This window comes from Artemia franciscana, chromosome 2 (assembly GCF_032884065.1).
Source record: "Artemia franciscana chromosome 2, ASM3288406v1, whole genome shotgun sequence".
Taxonomy (NCBI): domain Eukaryota; kingdom Metazoa; phylum Arthropoda; class Branchiopoda; order Anostraca; family Artemiidae; genus Artemia; species Artemia franciscana.
Window position 1 is genome coordinate 51,321,963 of NC_088864.1, and position 25,397 is coordinate 51,347,359.

At 34.2% G+C, this 25,397-nt stretch overlaps 1 protein-coding gene across 1 annotated transcript in view; it reads right to left on the bottom strand.

Annotated features, from left to right (window-relative positions):
• LOC136043312 (MBT domain-containing protein 1-like) overlaps window positions 1-25,397 on the bottom strand; it is a 41,087-nt gene that overhangs the window by 9,544 nt on the left and 6,146 nt on the right. The window contains exons 3-10 of the mRNA XM_065728241.1: window positions 22,716-22,860; window positions 20,645-20,776; window positions 18,645-18,774; window positions 13,351-13,469; window positions 8,792-9,045; window positions 6,700-6,930; window positions 4,017-4,251; window positions 685-1,115 (exon numbers count right to left, since the gene is read on the bottom strand). Of these exons, the coding sequence (XP_065584313.1) occupies window positions 685-1,115; window positions 4,017-4,251; window positions 6,700-6,930; window positions 8,792-9,045; window positions 13,351-13,469; window positions 18,645-18,774; window positions 20,645-20,776; window positions 22,716-22,860 (1,677 nt within the window). The remainder of the gene's footprint in view (window positions 1-684; window positions 1,116-4,016; window positions 4,252-6,699; window positions 6,931-8,791; window positions 9,046-13,350; window positions 13,470-18,644; window positions 18,775-20,644; window positions 20,777-22,715; window positions 22,861-25,397) is intronic.

A 25,397-nucleotide genomic window follows, 5' to 3' on the forward strand; every position in this document is an offset into this window, starting at 1 on the left:
ACACAAGCCCAGAAGTCTGAAATACTTAACTCCTGCGAGATGAAGGTGACGTTGTTTTCGATGAGATGACAACCTATAAGACCCTGGTGAAGGTGAACGTAAACTGTTTAGCTTATCCAGACGAACGTCCACACAAACTGATTCGAGAATACGCCCCTTTCATTGCGAAACCACTCTCAGTGCTGATTACCCTTTGCTTTCGTAAAGGGATTTTCCCACCTGTTTGGAAGAAAGCTTGTCTAATGCCGTATCCTTTACCTTTGGGAAAATGCTCAAAAACCGATCGTTTTTACCATAGTACCGATTGGTTCTGGGGCTAGGATTTTTTGTTCTAAACTTTTATTAGGTACCGATCGGTTTTTCATGTGTGTTTGAACAAAAATGAGCAACTATTTTTAAAAGTGAAAAGCGTATCAATTGTTAAATACACGTACAGTTCGAGATTTGATGGTTCTTCTTCAAAATCACCAGTTTCTTTTATCAGATCTGAATCTAATAACATGTTTTTAAATATTTCGCCGAACTTTTGGTCACAGAAAACAAACACCAGTACATGTTATCTGTGCTTTTCGTAAAAATCACGCTCCTATCGAACACTTTTCCTCGGGTACGATGTGCCCATGTATCTTAGAGAAAAAAGAAAGAAAAAAAGACAACAATATAACACATTTTTTTTTTGTTTACCTCTTCAATAGTCACAGTTCCATTGCACTTTTCAGTCACTGAAGGATAGTCTAGTTTAATGGCGGCCACTTCCCTTTTATTCCCCTCAAATTCGTCTTCTTTACTGTCAATCCTATTTTCAACCTTCTTAAACGGATTGTAAGCTTTCTCCTTTTCTTTGTCAGCAAGAATACTTGACTTGAGATCCATTTTGAAATTTTTGCCAGTAGATGAATTTGTTTCTTCTATTAAGTCTAATTTTTGGAGACTTTTCGGCAATTCAGGAGAGTCATTTTCAGTTTTCTTTATTGTATTCAAATGCATTCCTTTACGAAGCAATTTTTTCCTGACAGGCAGTAACTTTTCATTTTTTATAGATTTTTGGTCCTTTTTGTAAACCATAGGGGAAATTGAACGCTTTCGGCTTGGTTTTCCAGAGCTAGTGCATTGTTCTGAAAAATAAGAACCAGTACGAAAATAAGAAAGCAAAGATCGCTAACTTTGGTTACAGAAGCTATTTTTAAACTAATTAAATAAATCCTAACTAATTCAAATAAAACATATAACAATTAAAAAAATGAAATCCATATTCAAAAGTAAAAAAAAAAATCTATCATGTTTATTGTAAGAGCTCAGTGCTTCCTCAATAATTTTCATTACATTTCAATCTTTTATTTCAGGCCCCCCATGAACACAGTGAGATCCATTAAAGACATCTTTGGTGAGGCACATTCGAAGCTAGTGCTTTGATAAGGCCTTTTTCGATAAGCTAGGAACAGAAATATTTTAAACAAAACTAATTGCGTTATGGGATTAGCTGTAAAGTGGCTTACTTACCCATTAAATGCATTGACAATTGGGACTGAGGATGTAAGTAAGGAATTCACTGTTTAGTTTGTTGTTTTGAGTTTTTTGGTATTATACTAACAGCGTGAGCAATTAGGTTTAACTTACTTTTAGTGTTTTGTAAGAAGCGTTTTGCTTACCTTATTTTTAGTTAAGAAGTAAATATAAAATTCATAACACAATACTATACTCTTAAAAAATTTGTCAGGTACTTTAGGGGTTGTTAATCCGAAAAGCTTTTGCTGTAATCGGAGGCTTCCTGACCAAGGAGCAACCATATCTGGTTTTACAGGCCTCCTGGTAGGTTTTTTGCTTGGTTACGGCCGCATATGTACCCCAATTTCTACCCGAATGCCCTGTGTAGCACCCAGATGTGGTTTTAAGTTAAACCAAGGCATGGTATTAATTATGAAAACAGCCCAGTTTTTCCCAAGATTTTTAGGCTTCAGGAATAAGCCTATGATTATAGCCTACAGCTCTCCACATTGGGATAGTAGCGTCAGCTACTCTCGTGTCATCAGGTTTACACTTACTACACAAAAAGACAATTCATTCACTATTGCAATCCGTGTTGAAGTTGCAAGGACAATTTGTAAATTTACTGTATAAGTTCACTAAATGGATTCTATATCAAGCTTATATATATAAAAAAAAAGTAAGATTTGAAGTAAAAAATTAATGCACCCCTGACACAGCAAGAGTTAATGTTCAAGATACCCACCAATTTCCCGCTTGGACCCTCTCCCTAAATTTCAACAAGGTAAAAAAAGAAAAACAGTTAGATAGATCATTAAGGCAGACTTGCCGGATGAGGATCATTTGCGCCCTTTTGGCACTTGTGGCGCATTTTCACTTTTATACCGGCGCAACATTAAATCATCTGGTACCAGTGCATCAAGGTTGAAGCGGACGGAGAATAACTAGCTGATTCTTGACCAGAAGGTGCACTAAAGATTAATATTACTCAACGAACTGACGAACCATGCAAAAATTGTTAAAATTTGTTATATTGTGATTGATTTTCATTTGTGTGTCCACACTCAAATCAGTTTTTTCCCTTTGAAAGGAAATTTCGTTCCTTAGAGTAATCCGCTGACTTGACCCCCATATTTTGAAACAAAAATAGATTAATCTCTATAAAAGAGAAATCCCCAAAAAAAAAACAACAAAGCGCCTCAAAGTCACACTGTTTGCATTCACACTTTCTTTTAAGTGAAGTACCGAAATTACACCTTTTAATTTGCCTTCATCCGCGCAAAGGAAAAATGACATGAAACAGACAAATTAAAGAATTATTATCATTTCACCATTTTATCATATTTACCGTAATAATACCATTTTATCCTGAAGTCATAAAAAACTTCAAACTAAACGCCGTGGAGCTTAAAATCAATTTAATTAGCTAGTATAGTGAATGATGTTTTGAGATGACAAATAATTCAAATATAGCCTCGATCTAGCCACAAATAATGCAAATCTACCTTGAATTCCTATTTCACATGCAGCCTCAAATTAAAACATAAAAATTTAAATGAATCTGAATTAATACTGACTCTGAGTCAAATATATGTCACTACTTTCAATAACATAAGAGACGATGTAGATTTTGTACAACATAATTTCACAAGATTCCAAGAAAACTCTAGCACTGGCGACAAATTTATTGTTTGAATGGATGAGACTGATATGAAACTGTGCTTTAACTTACCAAAAATGAAATCTTATATGCATCATGCAAAAATAGTAAAATGTGTGCTTTTTATTGCACTTGGTATTTACAAAGTGACATATAGCGACCGCGATTTCTGTCTATCTGTCTGTCGGTCGGTCCCAGTTTTTCTAGTTGAAAGGGAGTGGAAGGATGGTTAATTCGGAAAAATTAGAAAAAGAGGTATTTTTAACTTACAAAACGGTTATCGGATCTTAATGAAATTCGAGATTTAGAAGGACCTCGTGTCTCAGAGCTCTTATTGTAAACCCGACCATATCCGGTGACGTTGGGGGGAGTTGGAGGGGCAAAATGAAAATCTTGGAAAACGCTTAGAGTGGAGAGATCGGGATGAAACTTGGTGGGAAGAAGCTCTTGACTTTTCTGACCTCGTCACAAGTGTCATACGAGCTTTTGGCTCTTGTTTTGGTAGAGTAAGTGGTCAACTCCAAAGTCCTTTGCTTGCGATAAGCTAGGTCAAGTTTTTGTTTCTTTGATCGCATTATATTATAGAATATATATACTATATATTATAGAAATATATTATAGAATATAATATATTCATCACACTATATATCATAGAAATCGAATAAACAACTGTGTTGTTTATGTGACACCAATTTTCAGGAATTCCTACAGACTTTTTCCGTAGAGTTAGAATTATTGAACTAAAAGAGAAATTCAAAGAATCCAAATCTAAAACTTTATAAACAAAAAGTCTACCCCTTGAAAATACAATTTAACCTCTAATCTCTTCTCATTTGAAAAAAGTACAAAGAACTTGGTAAGCAAAACAAACCATGTAATGGTGGCCCTGTAAGTGGATATCCAATCATCTCACAATAGCCTAAGGGGTAAATATCGGGTGACTGACAATCTGTCCAATGGTCATAAGCTTCTCCCCAGCCATCAAAGCGGATCCTTAATAACCGACCAATCACATTCACTACAGTAGCAACGCAAATCAAATACGGGTTCATAAGGTCGACTGCTTCCAATTTCATCCCTATAACAAAATCATGAGGATGTTCTTCCTAAAATAAAAAAAAAACCATTAAAGCAATAAAAATAATCCGTCCAACATATTTGGGCGTTTTCTCTTTTCCTAAATAAGAGTCACGGCATTATAAATAATGATGATATACAAACATTCTTACTAATTTTGATTCCATTTTAACGTCACTGAACTTAGTCGTCCGTTCAAGTTATGCCCTCGGTGAACGTTCTTGAACGTCCACAGTGAAAATCAAGGTTAAGATGAGTTACTTAAGTTGTCTCGACTTAAACAGAAGGACTACCGATGATTACCTTAAAAGTAGGGCAAAGCTCACTCAGAGAAGACTGACATAGCTGCGACATTAAAATAATCAACTTTGTCAATTGGACCCACCTTAAGAAAAGAAAAGAAAATCAAGGAAACTGGCTTGTTTTAGTTTGAGCTTTCGTTAATAGTCGACTGATACTAGTCACCCATCTATCAGCCAAGCTTCAATCTTCACCGGTTCAGCTTGAAGCCATAACATTAGTTTATTTTGGAACTTTTAATATCGAGTACCAGTCCACAGACCATTGATTGAGCTACATAGGGATTGAAGTCTCTTTACTATTCTCTTTACAATCCCAATCTTTATAATCTTGCAACCTTTAGGTCTCTTTAAAATCCGAATCTTTACAATTTTGCAATCTTTAGGTCTCTTTACAATCCCAATCTTTACAATCTTGCAATCTTTAGGTCTCTTTACAATCCCACACTGGGCTTAATAATGGATAAAATAATACGAAGCCAAGACAGAAAATGAAATTTACAAGTTCAACTAAAAAACACAGATGAATTTTTCTCGACAAGATAAGGTCATTGTTATTTCTGAGAAAGCAATCAAGATTTTCCATCATTCAAACTTAAAACGTCAAAGGTCAAAGAGAAAGAACGCAGCCAGTTTCTTTTCCTTCCTCTTTCTAGCATAGAAATGAGATTTTAATACATGATATTAGGCTGGGGTGATAAAATTCAGCCTATCAGAAAAGAAAATAAAAATCAACAGAAAGGTCATTAATTTAGGTAAATAATACGCGTAAATTTTCCAAATTTACTCGCGAACTTATACGTCTGCAGTGGGGGTGCACCAGAGCTTAGACTCCTTTTTGTGAATGTTTTCAGGAAAATATGGATTCATCACTTTGAAATTAATCTCCATCTTTAGATACAGATTTTCCTGTCCAGTCTCGATTGCAGTTTGGCCTGAAACGTATCCGACCACTAAAACGAAGAGCTTTAAAGATTATGTTAGGATGAGCTAAAAGGGAGCGATGCATTACTTCTTTTAGCATCATGTATCGCAGTTTTTGATAAGGAGTTAGGAAAGACAGCACTTCTTTTCTAATACTTTACTCATATTCTGAAGCCCAGCCCTAATCTATTAATTGTAGCAGGACTTCAAAAATATAGACGCAAAGGCTTAGCATGTTGGTAATTTTAATTGAACATTCTAATATTGTCATTGGGTTGACCCTGGCTGAGCTTGTAGAGTCACGCCACTGAACCCTTTCCAAACCAAATAGCCAACGATACCCGGACTCGAACCAGTGTCCTCAAGGACAAAGAGTTTCAAGTTTAACGTCTTGACGTGACTTCTGTCACCTTTTCTTTATTTTTTACTCTTGAAACATTCATGTAAATGTAAACTCCCCACCTCCGTCCAAAAACTTTGAGTTTCACCCCCCCCCCCCCCCTGTAAAATTTTAAGATATCACAGTCGCCTAGAACATATACTATTCATAAACTGCACTAGACATAAAAGACGAATACATCGATAGTTTATTAGCCGTAGTAAAATACTTTTAATTCCCCACGTAAAATACGATGATTTTAATTCCTGTAAAGTCTACTGTAATCCGCGTTGCTCCTGTCTAGTTTAGTCAAAAGCCATAGTCAAAGGCTACGTCAAAGCTAGATGGGAGCTTCGTGGGTGTGATTAAGAGGGAACTCTTAGCAGATTAAGATGGAGGGAGAAAGTGTGCTTTTATGTTGGCACCAATCTGTTTGTTGCAACAATGAGAACCGAGTAGCAGCAGTTTCAAGCTGCATAAGTTTGCACCTTTACAGAGATTGTGCAATAGTCATATATTGTAGCGCTTCTATTTTCACTTTAAGTTCGACATTAAATTTTGATATATATATATATATATATATATATATATATATATATATATATATATATATATATATATATATATATATATATATATATATATATATATATATATATATATATATATATAGACCATACACATCTAAAATAAATTTTAAGGGAGAGGGGTGTTTAAAAAAGTAGCCAAAAAGAAGAGGCAAACTACAAGGAAAACATAAGACATCCCACGGTAAACCATAAGAATTTTAAAATTAGGGGATTGGAAACGGGCTACCCTCCCCTGGGCAAGCACCTGACGCGTAAAATAGAAGACAAAAAATTTAATACACATACACGTTGAATCATGTCTTTCGTCACCGGTTTCGAATGAGTATTCTTCAAATAATTCGTCCATCTGAAATTTCCTTTCTTGTAGCCATAAGGTGGATTGATTGTAATCCCATTCTCTTCACAGAATCCAACGTAAAAGAGATTAAAGTTGGTTATATGAAAGCAAAACCTATTGGTAGGTTTATCATCTTCATAAGAATCAACACGTATCACTATATAACCGTCCTTCAAAACCTGAAACGGAAGAAAATGCTAGTATACAACATACCAAGATGTGATACATACTATCTCACAATATGCATAAAATTGATAACCAAATAACTATATTGTAGCCACACTTTTCAATAGCATAAGTAACCTTTAAACTTAGTCAATAATAAAAAAATAAATAAAATGACACTCTTTTAATTGCGAGATGAAAACCATGACAATGGTCAAATTAGAGAACGTAACAGTGACACTTTTAAAACAATCGAAAGAAACCTTACAACGAAAAAATACAGTTTTACAAAAAAAAACAAAAATCAATTACAAATAAAAAAAAAAAAACAAAAAACAACAGAAAACAAAACAAGCAAATTAGTTAGCTGATACTTCAGCTACCTAATTAAAGTAAATATCTAGCAGCGATTTTTCCATCAATCAAGACCCAGTTGAGGCGTGTTTATTAGCCAATGCTCACTGAAGGTGCGTTTGCTCGTTTAATAGGCTTAAAGAAACAATCTATACATTCATGGTGTGATATTTTACACCCAAAGGATGCACGAAGGCTCAATTTAATCCTACTTTAAAACTAGAAGATTTATTGAAGAACATATTTTTTTTTGTAGTGGCAAAGAAGCAAGACACTAAATCATCCAGGGACTTTGGGGTTCTGCCCCCCTAAATCAGAAATTTCCACAGATTCCTGGACGCTTCTAATACTTATTACCAAATAAAAACCCGTTTTCTACTATCCCCCCCCCCGCAAAAAAATCTTGCGCGTGTAATTGCCGAGAATGTTAGGTGCACCTTAATTATTAATCAAGAATAGAATACAAAAACACAAGATTATTAAATTACATGATAAGAGCACACAATAATAGATAGACTTTAGATCCAGAAGGCGAGTATATAAAGGGCAAAAAAAGGAGATAAAGTACACACAAGAAAATAAAAATGACGAGCAATTAAAGAACAATTTGTCAACAGTAAACACGCACCAACAATACAAAACAAGAGCTAAGAGTTCATATGGCACTTGTGACGAGAAATCGGATCCGGTCCTGTTATGCCAATCACGCATCTAGAACTTGTGCTTATTCTCAAAATCGCCGAAGCACTAAAAATCCTCCCAACTCCCCTAAAGTGATCGAATCTGGTCCGTTTATGTCAATAGCGTATCTAAAGTTGTGCTTATTCCTCCCATCAAGTTTCATCTCGATACCACAACTCTCAGCATTTTCAAAGATTTCCTTTTCCCTCTCCAACTCCCCGGAATTGGGATCGAATCGGGGAAGCGCCAATTTCTTATTGAATCTGTTCCGGTCCCTGATACACCTGCCAACTTTCAGCGATCGCTATATTGATCACGTATTTAGTTTGGGATCGTCTTCGAGTAAAAATTAAGGTGGTCCAGAATTCGAGCCTGAGACCTCTCGCACCCTAAGCGAGAGTCATATCGCTAGACCAGCAAACCAATCATTTGTTTTATCAAGAAATACAATTCTTCTCAAGTATCTCGTTCGCTCGCTCCCCCCCCCCAGATGGTCAAATCGGGGGAGAGACTATTTCTAATTTAATCTGGCCTGGTCCCAGATACGCCTTCCAACTTTCATCGTCCTAGTTTATGTGGAAGTGCCTGAACTAGTGAAACCGGGACGGACCGACAGACAGACAGACCGACAGAGATAAATTCCGACCGCTATATGTCGCTTGGTAAACAAGCAAAATAACAAGCAAAAAAGAAACATTCAAGGGCACATATACTTATCTTATAACCATTTTATCAATTTTTCCTTACGTTTTTACATTTCTTTTGTTTTTCTGTTGTATTTTTTTTGTGTGTAAGATACTTAACTATCTTGATAAAATTTATGTTTCTTGTCTTTCCTACCTGGCAGATAGTAGCAGCACAAATTTCTTTTAAATTCAGGGGATCGATAACCTCTAATTTCATGCCTTCTTTAAAACTATCTTGCTTAGAGTGAAAAGGATGAGTTTGGAACAAATCAAACGGAGCATCGTCTTCAAGTTTGACTTTTTCCTCACAACGTTCATGATAGGTTCCTTTCGCTATTAAGGCGTGATTAACTGATTTGGCCCATCCTACTGGATGCAACCACTGTGACTCGTCAGAGCACCAAAAATCTGAAAATGAAAAGAAAATATTAGTGATGAAGACTATTAAATTATGTCAGGACTAAAAGTTAAATTAATTTTCCACTAGAAGTAGTTCCAAAAAGTCTTGTTTCTTTGCTCACTAATATTGGCAGGTCAACTGCAGAACCGATTTCACAGTTTTTATTCAGAAAAAATTTCTGTAATTTCGTTGACTTTATTTACTATTCTACAAACTTTATCTCGTCTACTAAATCAAATCTAAGAAGAGGTTTTATAAAGTCAAATAGTAACTGAAGTGTAAAACGAATATAAATCACTATCAAACAATAAGTGAAACACAAAACAAACAAAAATTATTATAATTAATCAAGTCAAACTTAAAACAAACAGAAACTACAAACAGGAATAGGGCTGCCATCCTCACTGCACTGTAATGACAAGTGTGTAAATTGCACTTTGCTGAAAACAATTCTTAATTCGAGCAGTTAGATTTCATTTGTCATAGCATAAAAAAAAAAAAAAAAAATCATCCTTTTAATCAAAATTACTGTGGATTGAAAGTTTAATATATATTCATATTCATTCCTAAGAGTTTCAGCAATTTAATATTTATTAACGTTTAAGAGAGTTGACTTTTAAAATGAATTTTGTTTCCAGAAGAGTAAAAGTGATATTCTAGTCTTTAAAAGTCAAGGGGGCGTTAGCCTACTCCTTTTTGGATAGTTTCTATTCGTTTCAAGTTTAAATTTTCTATTCATTGTAATTTTTCTCCGCTTTATGTTTTACTTATTTATCAACAGTGATTTATGTTCGTTTTACACTTGGATTACTATTCGACTTTGTTTCCACTAGTTTTAGGTTTAGTGTAGCTCTTAATTTTTAATTGAAAATATTCTTTTGTAGAAAAAGTCTTATATTAACTTTCGGTTAGTTTACCCCCCGCCCCAACATGCCCTTAAATTTCAAAATAATACTCTAAGCTGTTAATGAGATGTTGCTTATGCGCCTTTTTGACAACCTGCGATCAGGTAATGCGTTTTGATTTAGTTCAGCATCACCGTCAGTATTCCCTGAAAGTTTTACCTTAACATCTTTAGCCTTAGAAATAGTCACAGTAACAATGATAGTAGTAGCCAAATACAACCCCTTGGTTAGTTCAACATCCCCCTCAGCATGCCCTGAAAGTATCAGTTTAATACCCTAAGCCGTTCCAGTGATGTTGCTGATACGCATTTTCGACAGCCTGTATGCATATGGTGTTTTTAATCTAGTTTAACATCTCTCTCAGCCTTCACTGGAAGTTTCACCTTTATTACCTTAGTCTTAGTAATAGTAGTATATACATAGTAGCTTTTGGTTACTTAAACATCCCCTTCATCCTGTCCCAAAAGTGTGTCAACTTGTTATTCTAAACTGTTCCTGATATATTGCTGATACTCCATTTTGACCACCTGCATGTACACATTATCTAGTTGAACATTTTCCTCAACTTTCACAGAAAGTTTTACCATAATACCCTTAGCCTTCGAGGTAGTAGCAATAGCAGTAGTAAGAGTAGCGGTAGTTGTAATACAGTCGACTCACGCTAACTCAAAATTCAGGGAGCCTAGATTTTCTTAGAGTTGCGTATAGTTCGATTCATGCATAGTTCAAGTCATATAGGTCATTCTAGATAAATTTGACTTACAAAGATAACGAGTCATAGAGGTAAACCAAATGCAAATTCGAGCTACAGAGGCATAAAATCGCTAAGTCTACTCCCTAAACCCACCGCACAGTCAAGAATAACTTTATTAGTGCATCATAGACTTGACATAACAAGACTTTACTTTCAAATGTCAATAATAAATTCAGTTTCCTAGGAAAAAGACACCAGAATATAGAATCAAAAATAGAATCTGATATAAAAATATGTTAAACAGAATTTATACACATCAAAGTTTACATGTTGCAACCTGCATACCGGTGTTTCGACGAATAAAGGTCCGTTGGAAAAACTTCAAGATACACAGGAAAAATTTGACTTGTGGAGGCAAAGTGAAAATTAAATGAAGACTTATCTCCTGAATTTCGAGTTATATAGATAATTTTTTAGTCACTTTGAGTTACAGAGGTAAAATATAACCATGCATGTATTTCTCTTAGACTTAGACAGGTTTTTCCAAGAAGATTGAAAATAATTCGACATATCGAGGATTTCGAGTTATCGAGCTCTCGACAGTCGACTATACCAGTAGAGGTAGTAGAATGTGCAACTGGGGCAGATAGCTCAGCAATATAATGGGCGAACCATTCAGATAGCGGAATATTCCCTGCCATGCAAGATTTAGTAAAAATAAGCTAATGAAGGGGGAATTACTTTCCACAGTAGATTTGGGTTGTCTTTATTTTTTTAGATGACTCATTGACTACATTTTTTTATGTTGAGAACGGGCATCTCTGAACTTTCATTTAGTACAGGTTTGAATTTATTATTCTGATTTACTATATCGTTTCTCAGTCGACTGTACTCTTTCCTTATGTGAACTTCTATTTGGCTCGTGATCGGATAATCCACATATAGATAGATGTATCACGGCAATCAGCAGCATTGTAATCACTTTTGTGACAAGAATAAGCTCGTACCAAAATGAGCAGGAACCCTTGAGTAAAAAGACGCTCATTTCACTAAATTTCCTAAGAAATTTGTCAAGGCCTTCGCGAGAATCGAAATACACTTTAAAAATGCAAGACGAGCCGCACATTAGTTTTGAGGCATTTTGAAATGAGATCCTTTAAGCTGTCTTCACTCAGACTTTGACGGTCTAAGTTTCTTCGCGTCTTCAGCAATTCGATTAGATGTAGCATTTGATTTTAACGCCACTATGTGCCATTCATAAGTTGATCGCTTCAGTTGAAAATTTCACTCGATTCTTCGGGATGTAAACCGTCGAGAAAGGCTGTACGATCACTTGGCCACCCAAAGTTTTTGAGACAATTTTAACTTTAGCGTAAAGAGCGAGATATTGACGAGAGGGCGAAACCCCTCATATACATTATAACTTCTTTCCTTTTTAAGTTTTAATGTTGCTCCTTACTTTCAGACCATTTATAAATTGATCGCTTTACGGTGGCTCGGTGACCTTTCACTCGGTGAAATTTTTGGGACATTTTTTAAGGCTTATGTCAAAAATTAGGCAGGTGTTTGATTTTTTTACTGAAAGGGATCATTTACGATTGTTTGACTCTGGCTCATGCATTTCACTAAACCGTCAGCTTTCCGACTTATTTTGTTAACTTTGCAGATCAAAATCACGGATACTGCATCCCCTGCAGAGGGGGTTCGACTTGGCGCAAAAATAACAAACCTTGGCATAGATTTACCCTTTTTTTGCACCAGAATTTAAATCGTAAAAGTAACTCAGAACACATTGTTAAATCGAAAAAGTAGGTCTTCAGCTGCAATCAATCAGTCAGATTTTAATACGAAAAGTCAATTGCGCAACAATCCAATTATCCGTATAATAGTCCTTTGTAATATTACAGAACTAGAGCTGTAATAACCAGTTCTTGGTGTCAAAAGCTAAATGGTTCCTGGAATTCTATTTGGAGGACAAACGACAATTAGTAAATGAGAATCTAAAAACGATTCCTATCAAGCTGCGTCAGCTAAATATTAAGTCCATGAACCTTCTATTTTCTGAAACTACTTTTACAAGTTTGGGATGAAACTGACACAGTGGGTTACTAAACCCAGTAGGTTACTATCATTAGAGGTTAAAATACCAAATACCTTCAAATACCACGAAAAGCAGTCTAACATTCTAATAGCATTACTGTAACTACAGCTAGAAACCAGTTAATATATAAATCTAAGCTTAGTTTATGAATACAGTGAAAAATATTGGATTTCAGCGTTTGTTTACAGTAGAAATAAATTTGGGATAAAAGGAAGAAAATTGTTTGAACTAATATTAGAATACTAGAAGCCAGGGTAATGACAATGGTCAAATGTAGCTTTGAAACGTGGGGGCTTTCAAAGGTAGTAGAAGATTTGCTAGATCTTTCTCAAAAGAATAGTTTTAGGTATTCATTTGAATAAAGGCATATTCGAAACGGTAGATTCCAACATTTTATAACTTAATAATATTTTAATAACTCACATTGTACATGCAGGTAAGTTTCAATGTTCATTCATTTAATACACTAAGATAGAATTGAACTATAAAATAAAAAAAATAGATACTTTCTCAATAAATTAAGATACCGCAACGTAACACCCATCCCCTCATGAACCTGCAAAGGGATACGTGAGTGCCTGAAAACTACGACCTCGGACTAAGTTTTACGTACCTTCTAAAGAATCACCTTCATAAAGTAGCTTAAGTCGCCCACCAACAACAGTTTCAACTATAGCTGGTCTAACATGACTTAATCTCCTCTTATCAACAACTTCCACTCGAAGACCAACACTAAGAAGGGAAAAAACAGTTTAAACAGACTGGAACTCAATCTTCTTTAAAAAAGGATATTCTTTCAGCTATGACCCTAATTTTTTTTACGAAATATTTAATGTTTAGGCAACTCGCACTGATCTTGGACTCAAACGGTTGCATTTTTATTTCTGACGCAAAACGACTTAAACACAAATGGCCATATTCTTCACACCCGTTAAAACAACAACGATAAGACGGATACAGTATTGAAAAAAAAAGGAAAATTTAGTTAAAAGCTTTATAGTTAGTTTATAAAAAAGAGGAAACATTTTTGGTATTCGAGAATTAACACAAACAAGAAGTAGAATAAAAGGGAAATTTTTTCTCGTAAGCCAGGGGAACTTTAATCTTAAATGAATATTTCGATCCAATATCCATGGACCGTGCACGGCAAAACAGCAAATGAAAATATAAAAGAAACTTATATTAAAATACGACCATTAAAACTAAAATTTTTAAAAACCGTCCAAGTATTCTTACTTCTGGGAAGTTTAACCAGGACTCAATTTTAATGGTTGTATTTTAATGTAAGTTTCTTTTATATTTTCATTTGTTTTGCTGAGGACGGTCCTTGGATGTAGGGCCGAAATATTGATCTAAGGTTAAAGTTCCACTGGCTTACGAGAAAAAATTCCCCTATTGTTCTATTTCTTGTTTGTCTTTATGATGGGAAGGCAGTGCGGTCTTCGTCGCTATTTACGTATTCGGAAATAGAATAGCTTACCCCAAGTAAACGAGTTTTTGATTGAACGAGTTCTCTATTGATCCTTCTAAAAAATGCAGTTCTGCAAGAGGCCCACTGATACAACTTGCACCAAAAGGGCAAATTACTTATGTCAGAGGATCCGTTGGTTTCAGATTTATCTATTAATAAAGCCCGACTTACAATATTATTTAAGATTTATAATTAGTGATATATTTCAACAAATTTTAATGTATTTTTCTAATTTTAATTTTCAACGTATTTTCCAATTTAAAAAAAAGAAACAAAAAGCAAATTTCAAGAAACATTATTCGGTAAAAGGGTAAAGCTTTGAAAAACTCGTGTCTTTCGAATAAAAATTTTTAATGTTATTTTTAATTTGGATTATTTTACATTTTACATTTGGACCAAATCATGGGTGTACTTTGTGTTTAACAAAATAGAATTTTAGTAAAGAACATATTTTTCCAGCTATGACTGAAACTGAATGATAAAAAACATTTGACAATGCAGACCAGACATGTACCATGAAGGTACAATCTAGATATCTAAATTAGACACAATCAAAAGAAGAGGTTTAGATAACTTCGAACACCACACTGCCTTTCCATGACGAAAGAAAAACAGTTCAAAATAGGGATGATACCTTTTTATTGGCAGTGAATAGATATAAAATTATTTAACTGGATATTTCGAACACGTATACAGTGTTCATCATCAGCAGTAAAACTCAAACTGTTTCACCACCAATTAAGTCCAAATTTCTTAGTATCTTTCTTTCAAGAAGAATTTCTGCGGCTTTTACATCAATACTCGTATACACTGACACTATGTTGAAACTTGAAATTATAGAATTTGAAGAAATTTCAACTTCTTTTAGTTTTTTTTTACAAGTTCTGACGAATTCTTAATGTAGGAAATTTGTGTAGACATGAGTGGTTTACACAATGACACTAGCCACTTACTCAGAGCACTTGTTTGTGACTTGATACTCGCAACAATTGGTCGTAATGGCAGATTTGGCTTATGTATCTTTGGATGTCCATATAATTTAGGGCACAAAGAACCTCTTGGTAAGAATTTGTAGAAAAGTTGAAGCGTAATCTTCCCTTCTTCCTTCAAACTCTTTCTTAAACTTCTTTGTGTATGAGTCCATCGGATCAAAAGAAAGTTGTTTGTACGTTTTTTCATCTTTCAGTAAAGCGTTTAATTTTGAATCATAGTCCTTGGTGTCCATTACCACTAAAGTGTTACCCTTCTCTGCTTTTGTAATAATAATAGATTCATCCCTTCTTAAATTATTAAGAGTCTTTATGTCTTTGATAGAATTGTTAGGGATTTCTGGTTTTAAAGCAAACTCTGATAGGGTTTTAACTGTAGAAGCTCTTACTAGGCTAAGATCTTTGATTAGGATGGGGTTTCTATGTAAAGATGTTTCTATTGAAGAGATAATTTCTTCTACTGGGACTTTATTAGTTTTAAAACAAAATTTTGGACCTTTTTATAATATGGACTTTTCTTGTAACGTTAAGGTCCTTGATGAAAAATTAATTACACCTGGTCCAAGAGTTGACGAAGGTATTACGGCTTTATTTTCATATAATTTTGAAAACTTTTTAAGTAATCTTTCTCTGGAAAGGTGAAAGTCATGATTGAAATGATTTCTTGCTGTTTGTTGAATAAAACAAAAATCACTTGCACTCACCTTTTTTGATATAATATTTTCCAGGAAAAGTTTATCTTTCACTAATAAAGCTCTTTTTCTCCTTTTATCTTTAATCAGATGATTTAAAGTCCTGAATTGTAGACCTCGTTCGAACTTTTTTTATTTAAAAGTGCCTAAATGTAGATTGAATTTTATTGAAGGTGGCAAAATCCTTTTCTTCTTACATTGATGAAGAAAATCTTGTCGATTTATAACATTTGCGTGTCTCTTATGGGTGTTAATATATTTAGACACCTCCTTGGTCACATATCCCCATATAATCGACGTAGATAACTTCGAAGACCACACTGCCTTTCCATGACGAAAGTAAAACAGTTCAAAATAGGGATGATACCTTTTTATTGACAGTGAATAGATATAAAATTATTTAACTGGATATTCCGAACACATATACAGTGTTCATCATCGGTAGTTTTACTACTGATGAACACTGTATATATGTTCGAAATATCCAGTTAAATAATTTTATATCTATTCACTGTCAATAAAAAGGTATCATCCCTATTTTGAACTGTTTTACTTTCATAAGAAGAGGTTAATTGCGATTAGGTCCTCATCAACTCCAAAGTGGATTGTTTAAATAATTAATATTTTTCTCAACCTTCTCTCCCCCAGAAAGACGACCTTCTTCAATGTCTGCATAAGATCGTCAGTATTTACAAAAAAACAAAACAACAAAAAACAAGATGCTCTACTAGGCATTACTTGTTGTGATATTATGTTATATTTCCACGATTTTTACGATAGAGAAATTAGGCAGAAGAAAACTAACACCTTTGTCTTGTACCTTCTATTTTGCCGTACACAAATTTAAAACATAAGCTAAATCAATATCCCTATATAATCGACCTTTGACTTATCAATGCATTACTTTACAAAGCATTGCATATCATGCAGGCACTTATCATGAATGCTAACAATTGTGTACGTTTAAGGATATCATTATAATTATTACTTTGTTATTAATTTCATCCACTGTTTCTTCTGCAACTTGGAAACTGAAAATATATTTTTCTATACTTTTAAATTTAATGGCTATTTCATAACTTTCAATTGACAGCAACTTGTTCTGGGGCAAAATCGTCGTTTGACGCCACAGAATGGCAGAAAACACCACCACATGGTGGTGGTGTTTTGACCGAACACCACAGTGACCAAATACCACATGTTTGGTCACTTTAAAAGGGTACTATAACTTTTATTTTCGTTTAAAAGACCCTCTATCGATTTACCAAGTCCATGGGTCTGATACGATCCCCCTTTGAATAAAAAAAAACAAGAAAAAAAAACATCCATAATCTTTCTTCTAGCAAAAAAAAGAAAAGCCAAATTTCACAGTTTTGTAGATAGGAGGTTGAAATGTCTAAAGTAGGGTTTTCTGCTGTGCGATTTTCGTCAAGATTGAATAACTTTCCAGGGGTTTTTACCCCTCTTCAAATATCACAATGACAAATATCCTCAGGCCAGCTATTGATACGTGACATAAAACTTATTGAATTTCATATATTCAGAGTTTGCGCAAAAAAAACTGACTCTTTTTATGTTTTAGCTATTATCGAAATTCGTTTGTTTCTAGTTTTAGTTTCATTGCCTCGAACTATTTTAAACGACTTTATGACAATAACGAACTGATTCCCTTATATCTAACTTACTTAAAAAGGGGCTAATCATTAGAACCAGGAACCAGGGTAATTACTACAACAGCAACAATGCTGGTACACCCTCAAAAATTACTTTACCATTCTTTATAATCCAAGACATAGATAAATGACAATAAAATCCGGGTACAACAGCTAGTACCACAGGGATTGGACGGTAATTGAGTAGAATTAGACATTGTTAATGTCTATAACACTAGAATCAGAATTAGCATAGCAGAGTTTAAAAACCAGTACTCATTTTAATTTTGCTAGGAAATGACAGATGGTTCCCTTTTTCTAGATATTAAATAAAAAAAGATTTGTTTAACTGAAAGTAAGGAGCGACATTAAAACTTAAGACGAACAGAAATTACTCCGTATATGAAAGGGGTTGTCCCCTCCTCAAAACTTCGCTCTTTACGCTGAAGTTTTGTTTATTGTTTTAAAAAGTAGAGTTGTGAGAAAGAATCCAGCTTTAGCGTAAAGAGCAGTGCGTTGAGGAAGGGACAGCCCCTTTCATATACGGAATAATTTCTGTTTGTTTTAAGTTTTAATGTCGCTTCTTACTTTCAGTTCAAAAAAACTTGTTTTTTTTATTTAATATCTGGGAAAAAATATTAAAATTTAATATCTTGATTTTATTTAATATCTAGTGCTCAGACTCGTAATTTTTGACGGGTAAGATTAAACTTGATTAAACTTATAAACTTAAATGCGTTTCTTTTGATGTAAGTATTATTATCAAAATTCCATTTTTAGAGTTTAGGTCGTTATTGAGCTGGGTCACCCCTTACTATACTTCGTTACCACGAACTGTTTGACCGACACGGTTTTCCAACCATCACTATCTCACAGCGATCCAGCAGGTTTTCATGAAATTGATCAAAATTGTATAATAAATATATAACAGCACAAATTTCTACCAAGATAAATAAAAAAAGCTTAGACATGTAGTGATAGACTTTGTTTTATGTATCACAGTGATAAACTTGACAATCTTATTATGTTACTGCTTTAATTATTTTCTTCAAATTAGAGATAAGGGAAAATGATTCTTAGCTATGATTACTAAAATTACTTACGTAAATTTCGACTTGGATTCAGCCGCCATGATGGATTGAAGATTGGAAGGAATGGAATGACTCTCTTTTAGAATGGCTTCCAACTGACTCTCCCAAAACTCTAATGTTATAGGATTTCGCTGCTTTAAACCTTAAATGATAAAGTGAAAATTTCAGATAAGCTATAAAAAAAATTTGTTCAATTTTTTTCGAATGCGCTGCTGCGACAGATTGAACTGGTCCTTTCCTATGATGCCTTATACTATATCTACACGTTAATTAATGTTTGAAATGGCGACACTAATTAGATCGCGACCCTTGTTTGATTTACTAATTAGAATAAATAGCGAATTAAAAGAAGTTACATCACTGGCCCAGGCTATTCTATAGGCTATTATAGCTTGAGAAAGATCCTTCCGGCTAGCTCCAGGACGTGACAATAAGAGCAGACAAAAAAATTGAGAAAAAATGAAACCTCAAAACTATCCGTGACTTCAGGAAGTTTGGTACTCGATAATTAACTTGTTGATCATCTTATAAGAATGAGTTAACGACACATTGTATAGTAAATACAAGCATAGAACATTCTGGACTTCGGATGTTCTACAGTATTTTAGCGGTTTTAATTTCGTTTATTCAATTTTCTTGATTAGGCATTTTGCATTTCTAACGTAGCTTATATTCTGATGTGCTTGAAAAGGATACTTCATGCTCTTTTTCATTATTACGAAACTAAGATATACTTATTTCAATTCCCCATAATATTTCAACAAAAGATACGTCCTGATTAATAGATACTATTTTAAGAAATCAACCACCTTTCCCTTTTCACGGCACATAGTTGTATGCATTTTCATCCATTGGGGGGGGGGGGGGCTCAGAGGCTTTTCTTGAGGGAAATTTTAAGTTCTGCTATGACGAAGAGGAGGTGAATCAACTGACTATTTTCAGAGAACCCCCTTCCTTCAAGCACCGATATACCTGAGCTAGTGTCGCTACTGGCACTTTTTTTTAAAAAAAAAGGCAAGCTTCATAAAAAAAAAATATTTCGAGAAAAATGATACGTTAAATTGAAATGTCGGCGATTTACCTCAGTTCTTCCATTGCTTTTAGGGTCATGAATAAATCATGCGTACCTTTACTCTCCACACTATAAAAGGAAAGCATTTTATAATACTAGTAACATAAAATATTGATCTAACTATTTTTAGAGAGCCAAAACGTCAAAGAACTTTCTGAATATAGTTCAGTAGCATCAAATAAAATATAATAACAATTCCTTGAACAGAATTCCCTGAAACCCTTTTTACAGGCATTGCAGCTATCAAAATCCTCCACCCAGAAATTCTACGTTGCTTTGAACGAGGCAAAGACGAATCTTGCCTCGTTTTTACTTGTCAAACAATGAATGTTGGCAACAACGACTTCTAAGAAGCAAAAATTGTGATTAACTCACTGTTCAATTAAACAGTAAAAATCTTATGTTCAAATTGCCATGAAAGAGGAGATTAATTGCTTGGTCTGTTTTAGTCCTTGGTCTAATTTTGCTATTCAGATCTGCAAACTCTGATGTGCACCAAGTGCTTGATTTAGACCTGATTTAAAGGTCTGATTTATGCCCAGCACATACGGTAGGCAATTTCAGTGTATTGAGACAGTTCACAACCCAGTAAAAGCTAGGCTATTTAAGTATAGCTTTGAATAAGTTGGAATGGAGGAGTTTGCGAAGCTGTGTTGGCCTCAGGCGGCATGGTGGTTTAGTGAGTTGTTGTTTTTAGAAGCAGTAGTAGCACAGCAATACCAATATAAGTTATTTATCAACAGTTAATTAAACGAAAAAACTCAAATCGGGTCAGTCACCATCTTTACATCTTTCAACACTGAGTCAAAGCTTTTTGGACTATAGCCGTACTCCCATTTTTAAATTGATTAGGAGGGGGTGAAGCAACAAAAAATATTTTTTTTTCATTTTCAATTGATTTTTCACAGTTTTAAGACCTAATAATACTAGGAGTTCTTACTTTGGGGAGGAAGAAATGTCAATTTTCGAGAAGTAGTCATTTCAAGAGAATGTACATCACTACTACATAAGTGAATCCAGAAATCACATGAGGCGTCTTCAGATCCAAGTGGACGGACTAAACACTTGTAACCTGAAAAGAAATGGCATAAAGACAAACACGTACATATGATGCTAGGCATAAGAATAAATTGCACTTTCAGTAACCATTTGCGGGAACTTATGATAGACTCTCTACTTTATTTCTCAAAATTGAACATCAGCTGTGGTCTGTGTGCGATAAAGAGACATCCTGGGTTTTTAATGCAAGTAAGAAGATTAGATTTCTATGGAACAGAAAAGTTTACGCTAAAAATATTATTAAAAAATCACCAGGCGTGTTTGTTGATCCCTGGATTGGAAGCCCTGGCTATTCATCAGGGAATCTTAGGTTCAACTCCCACAATGGCTGAGACTGTTTCAAACAAACTTCTTTATTTAGTAGCTCCTGTTCACTTGGCAGCTGTAACGGTTAGGGTTCATCAAGGAGGGGGGGGGGTCAATTGGCAAATGTCCCCCATAGAAGGTCAGAAAATATACTAATTACAGGAAAGGAGTGGCTAAAAGTCTTAATGGGAGAGCTAAAGTTTCGTTGGTGCCTCTTCCATTCTGCAACCTGCAGCCATTCATCAGCAAGCGGTGGAATTGCACAGCTATGTAATCATTAGACACAATAGCATCAGTGAAATTTATAAGTTTATTACATTTCCACAGATTACACATGACAACAGTCAAGTAATCCAGAAAAAATTGCATGTAGGTTAAAAATGTTTGAAGTTCCTGTTTACTACAACATTAAGAATTCTCACTTACAGTAATTAAGTCAGATTTAAAAAAATATATGTGATTTCAAAAAAAATATTACATGTTAATTCTTTTATCAAATTTGAATAAATTGCTCATTTTGGATGGAAAACTGCATGGTTTTCTGCAATAGTCCAAGCATAAACTGTTTCAGTTCTAAACTACAGCCTAAAGCTTTTTTTCTATGATGTAAATGAAAATTTTAAAGGGTTCATTTTTCCCATTTAGTTCTCATATTGAGATATCGATTTATTTAATGTGGCTACTTGCATTCAGAGTAGTTCTATAGTGAGATGCTGGCACGACACAAACTAAATTGACTTGTAGCAATTTGTTGGTTATATCTCTCTGGCAAAAGGTCTATCAATTACCAGTGTAGCAAAATTTCCCTGTGATAATTCGCTAGGGCACTTATGAACAAAAAATAAACAACTTGTTACTGATGACTAGTGTCTGACAAAACAAAAACATAGTCAATTCAAGAGGACACAGTCTGATGAAGAGATTGATAATCATTATACGATAGAAAGGCAAAAATACTTTTTTTTTTCCATAACAAGCTCTATGAAGCCAGTCTACCTAAAAACTTAAGGGCAACATGCAACTAATTAAAAGTTTACTTGTTGTTTTCTAGAAGTTGTCTCTCAGATTTTCAAAAATGTTGCCTCATTTTGAAGGAATCAACGTGCTGGTTTTTAGAGATAAGTTCCTTTGAGGGACCGTTCTAAATGCAGTACATAGATGCACTAAAACAAACTTAAATGTACAACTATAAAAACTAAATCTTTTAGATAATTTGCATCATTGAAGCGTCACCAAACACGACACTTCAAACCAAGAATTAAAAAATACAAAAAAAAAAGATACAGCATTTACGTAGTGTTAGGAATTTCTTTTTAATTTTTGATAAAGAAAACTTTTTTTCTAATGCCACACTAGGAATCTCTGCTTGTCATTTGAAAATATTTTATAAGCAATAAACAACTAACTTTTTTTCCACCAAAATTTTCTTTGGGAGGCAAGGAGGGGGGGAATTTTAGAAGTCTAATATATGGGATTTTCGAAAAAAATCTTTTAATAACAAACATCCTTTTTTTCAATAATTTATTACCAGGACCAATACACGTAGGGTCCAATCCTACTCAATATCAAGATACAAAGGAAGAGAAATTATAATTAGCACAAGTCCATTGTTATTTCAGAGTCAATTAGATGACACTTTCACTGACCTGCTAGTTTCATAATCTTAGCAATCCAACATGCTTGTCTGACTTTTGCATCCAATTTTTTACCGCTAGCATGGAGAACTGCAACATAGGTTCGTTGGTGGGACATACTCTTTTCCAAATCCAACCACAATTTAGGCAAAGGTGCCTGAAATAGATGAAAATATTCAAATTTAAGCTGTGCATAAAGCATATCATACTTTTACTTAGATTCTATTTAAGCACTCATAGTACATTTATACCAATTTATATGGACTTAAAGACCCACTTGATTTTGTGAAGAAACAACTTGAGCTACTTGAAAAAGCAAACCATTTTCTGAGCAATAATTTTTATTTTTTAGAAGACTTGATTCCATTATACTTGTATCAGCTAGAAATTTATTTATTTCTTTTCTTTTCTTTTATTTCTTTTATTATTTCTTTTATTATTATTAAATTTATTTCTTTTGGTCTTGGAAAAGCTCCATTATTCATTTTCTTTTTTTTACATAGAAACTCCTATTGCTGTATATTATGGGAAATAAAGCACATATATGTATACATTAAATTAATAAACCTAAGTAAATGCATAATGAAGAAAAGTATCAGAAAAGTTCGTGATAACGAACTGTAAGTAAGGAGCAACCCGGTTCAATAGAAACCAAAACTCTAAAAATGGAAATTTTGATACCATTATATATATCAAAAGAATTGGCTTATTGTACTGATTTCAAATATATAAGTTTTATACAGTTTAGTTTTATACAGTTTAGTTTTACCCATTACAGGCTACGAGCCTCAGAAAATTTGCATAATTTTCGAAAAAGGAGGAAACACCCCCTAAAAGTCGAACGAAAAAGGCACCATCAGATTCAACGTATCAGAAAACCCTGCTGTATACATTTCAAGCTCCTTTCTGCACAAATGTGGAATTTTTGTATTTTTTTGCCAGAAGAGAGATCATGGATGCATGTTTTTATTTTTTTATTTTTTTTCAGGGGCAATTGTATCAACCCAGTGATCCTAGAATATCGCAAGACGGCTCCTTTGAATGGAAATTAAAAAGTTCTGGTGCCCTTCTTAAGTGACTAAAAAGATTGGAGGGCTACTAGACCCCCTCCCCCACCCATTTTTCCTTAAATCGTTCATTAAAAATTTTGAGATAGCTATTTTGTTCATCATAGTTAAAAGGCCCAATAACTATACCTTTGGATATGACATGACCCCACAGCCCCAGGGGAAGGACCTTTAACTTAATAAAATTGTTCATTCTTTATGCATAGTAATTGTTAATGGAAAGTATATATACATTTACGAGGGGGGGGGATTATACACCAGGGAAATTTGCCAGAATTTCTATACAAAATTATTCATATATGTCTTGCTATCTCTGTTCCGTCTCAAAATTTACGCGTGGAGTAGTTAAGGGTATTGTCACAGTAAATTTTCACCGAAATTGAATTGTCTAGAGGATATTTCCGTGGGAAGGGGGATTTATCCATGGAGGTGGGGCCAGATTCCCGGGCGTTTTGAAAAAGACAGTCAGAAAAAAACAACAACAAAAAAACAAATTTTTTCAACTGAATCTAAGGATCAACATTAAAACTTAAAACAAACAGAAATTATTACAAATATAAAGGGGAATACCCCCTCCTCAATAACCTGCTCTTTACGCTAAAGTTTGAATTTTGTCCCAATTCTTTAAGAACTACTGAAACACAAAGGTTGTTTAATTACAACAAACAAACAATAAGAAACTTTTTTTTAAAGCACTCAAAAACTTAATCACCATAAAAATCAGATTATTCTGATGAATACTACTCGATCTCTATTCAAGCTTTAAGAATTTAAATAGTGATTATGGCAAAACTGTGTCACAATAAATAACATCAACTGTATTATAATGTGAATTTCTAATTTTTTCCTTTGGCTTGACTGCAATTCAATGAAATACAAGAGCTAAGAACTCATATTCCACTTGTGATGAGGCCAGAAGAGCCAAGAGCTCATTTGGCATGAGCTCTAGCGAAATTATAAGAATCAATAGATTGATTTAAAGGAAAAATTAGAGGATTAATGCCGGTCAGGATTTAAAATAAGAGCTCTGAGACATTAGGTCCTTCTAAATATCAAAATTCATTAAGTTCCGATCACCCACTCGTAAGTTAAAAATACCTCATTTTTTCACATTTTTCCTCACCTTTCAGTCCCCCAGATGGTCAAATCAGGGAAAACAAATTTTTCAAGTCAATTTGTACAGGTCCCTGACACGCCTACCGATTTCCATCGTCCTAGCACATCCAGAGGCATACAACTCGCCAAAGCACTGGACCCCCCTAACCCCCAAAGAGAGCGAATCCATTCTGGTTACGTCAATCACGTATCTAAGACATTTGCTTATTCTCCCCACCAAGTTTCATCCCAATCTCTCCACTCTAAGCGTTTTCCAAGATTTCTGGTCCCCCCAACTCCCCCCCAATGACACTGGATCCGAGACGGGTCCTTCTAAATATGAAATTTCATTAAGATCTGATCACTCCTTCATAAGTTAAAAATACCTCAGCAAATATCTCATTGGCTGTCCCCTGAATATTTGCTCTGTTTTGTATATAAATGCAGAAATAAACTTTATCAGAGATATTCTTTTTGGTAATGGATATCCCAATTCCTTTTGTCAATAAAATAATTAACCGTAGAATAAAAA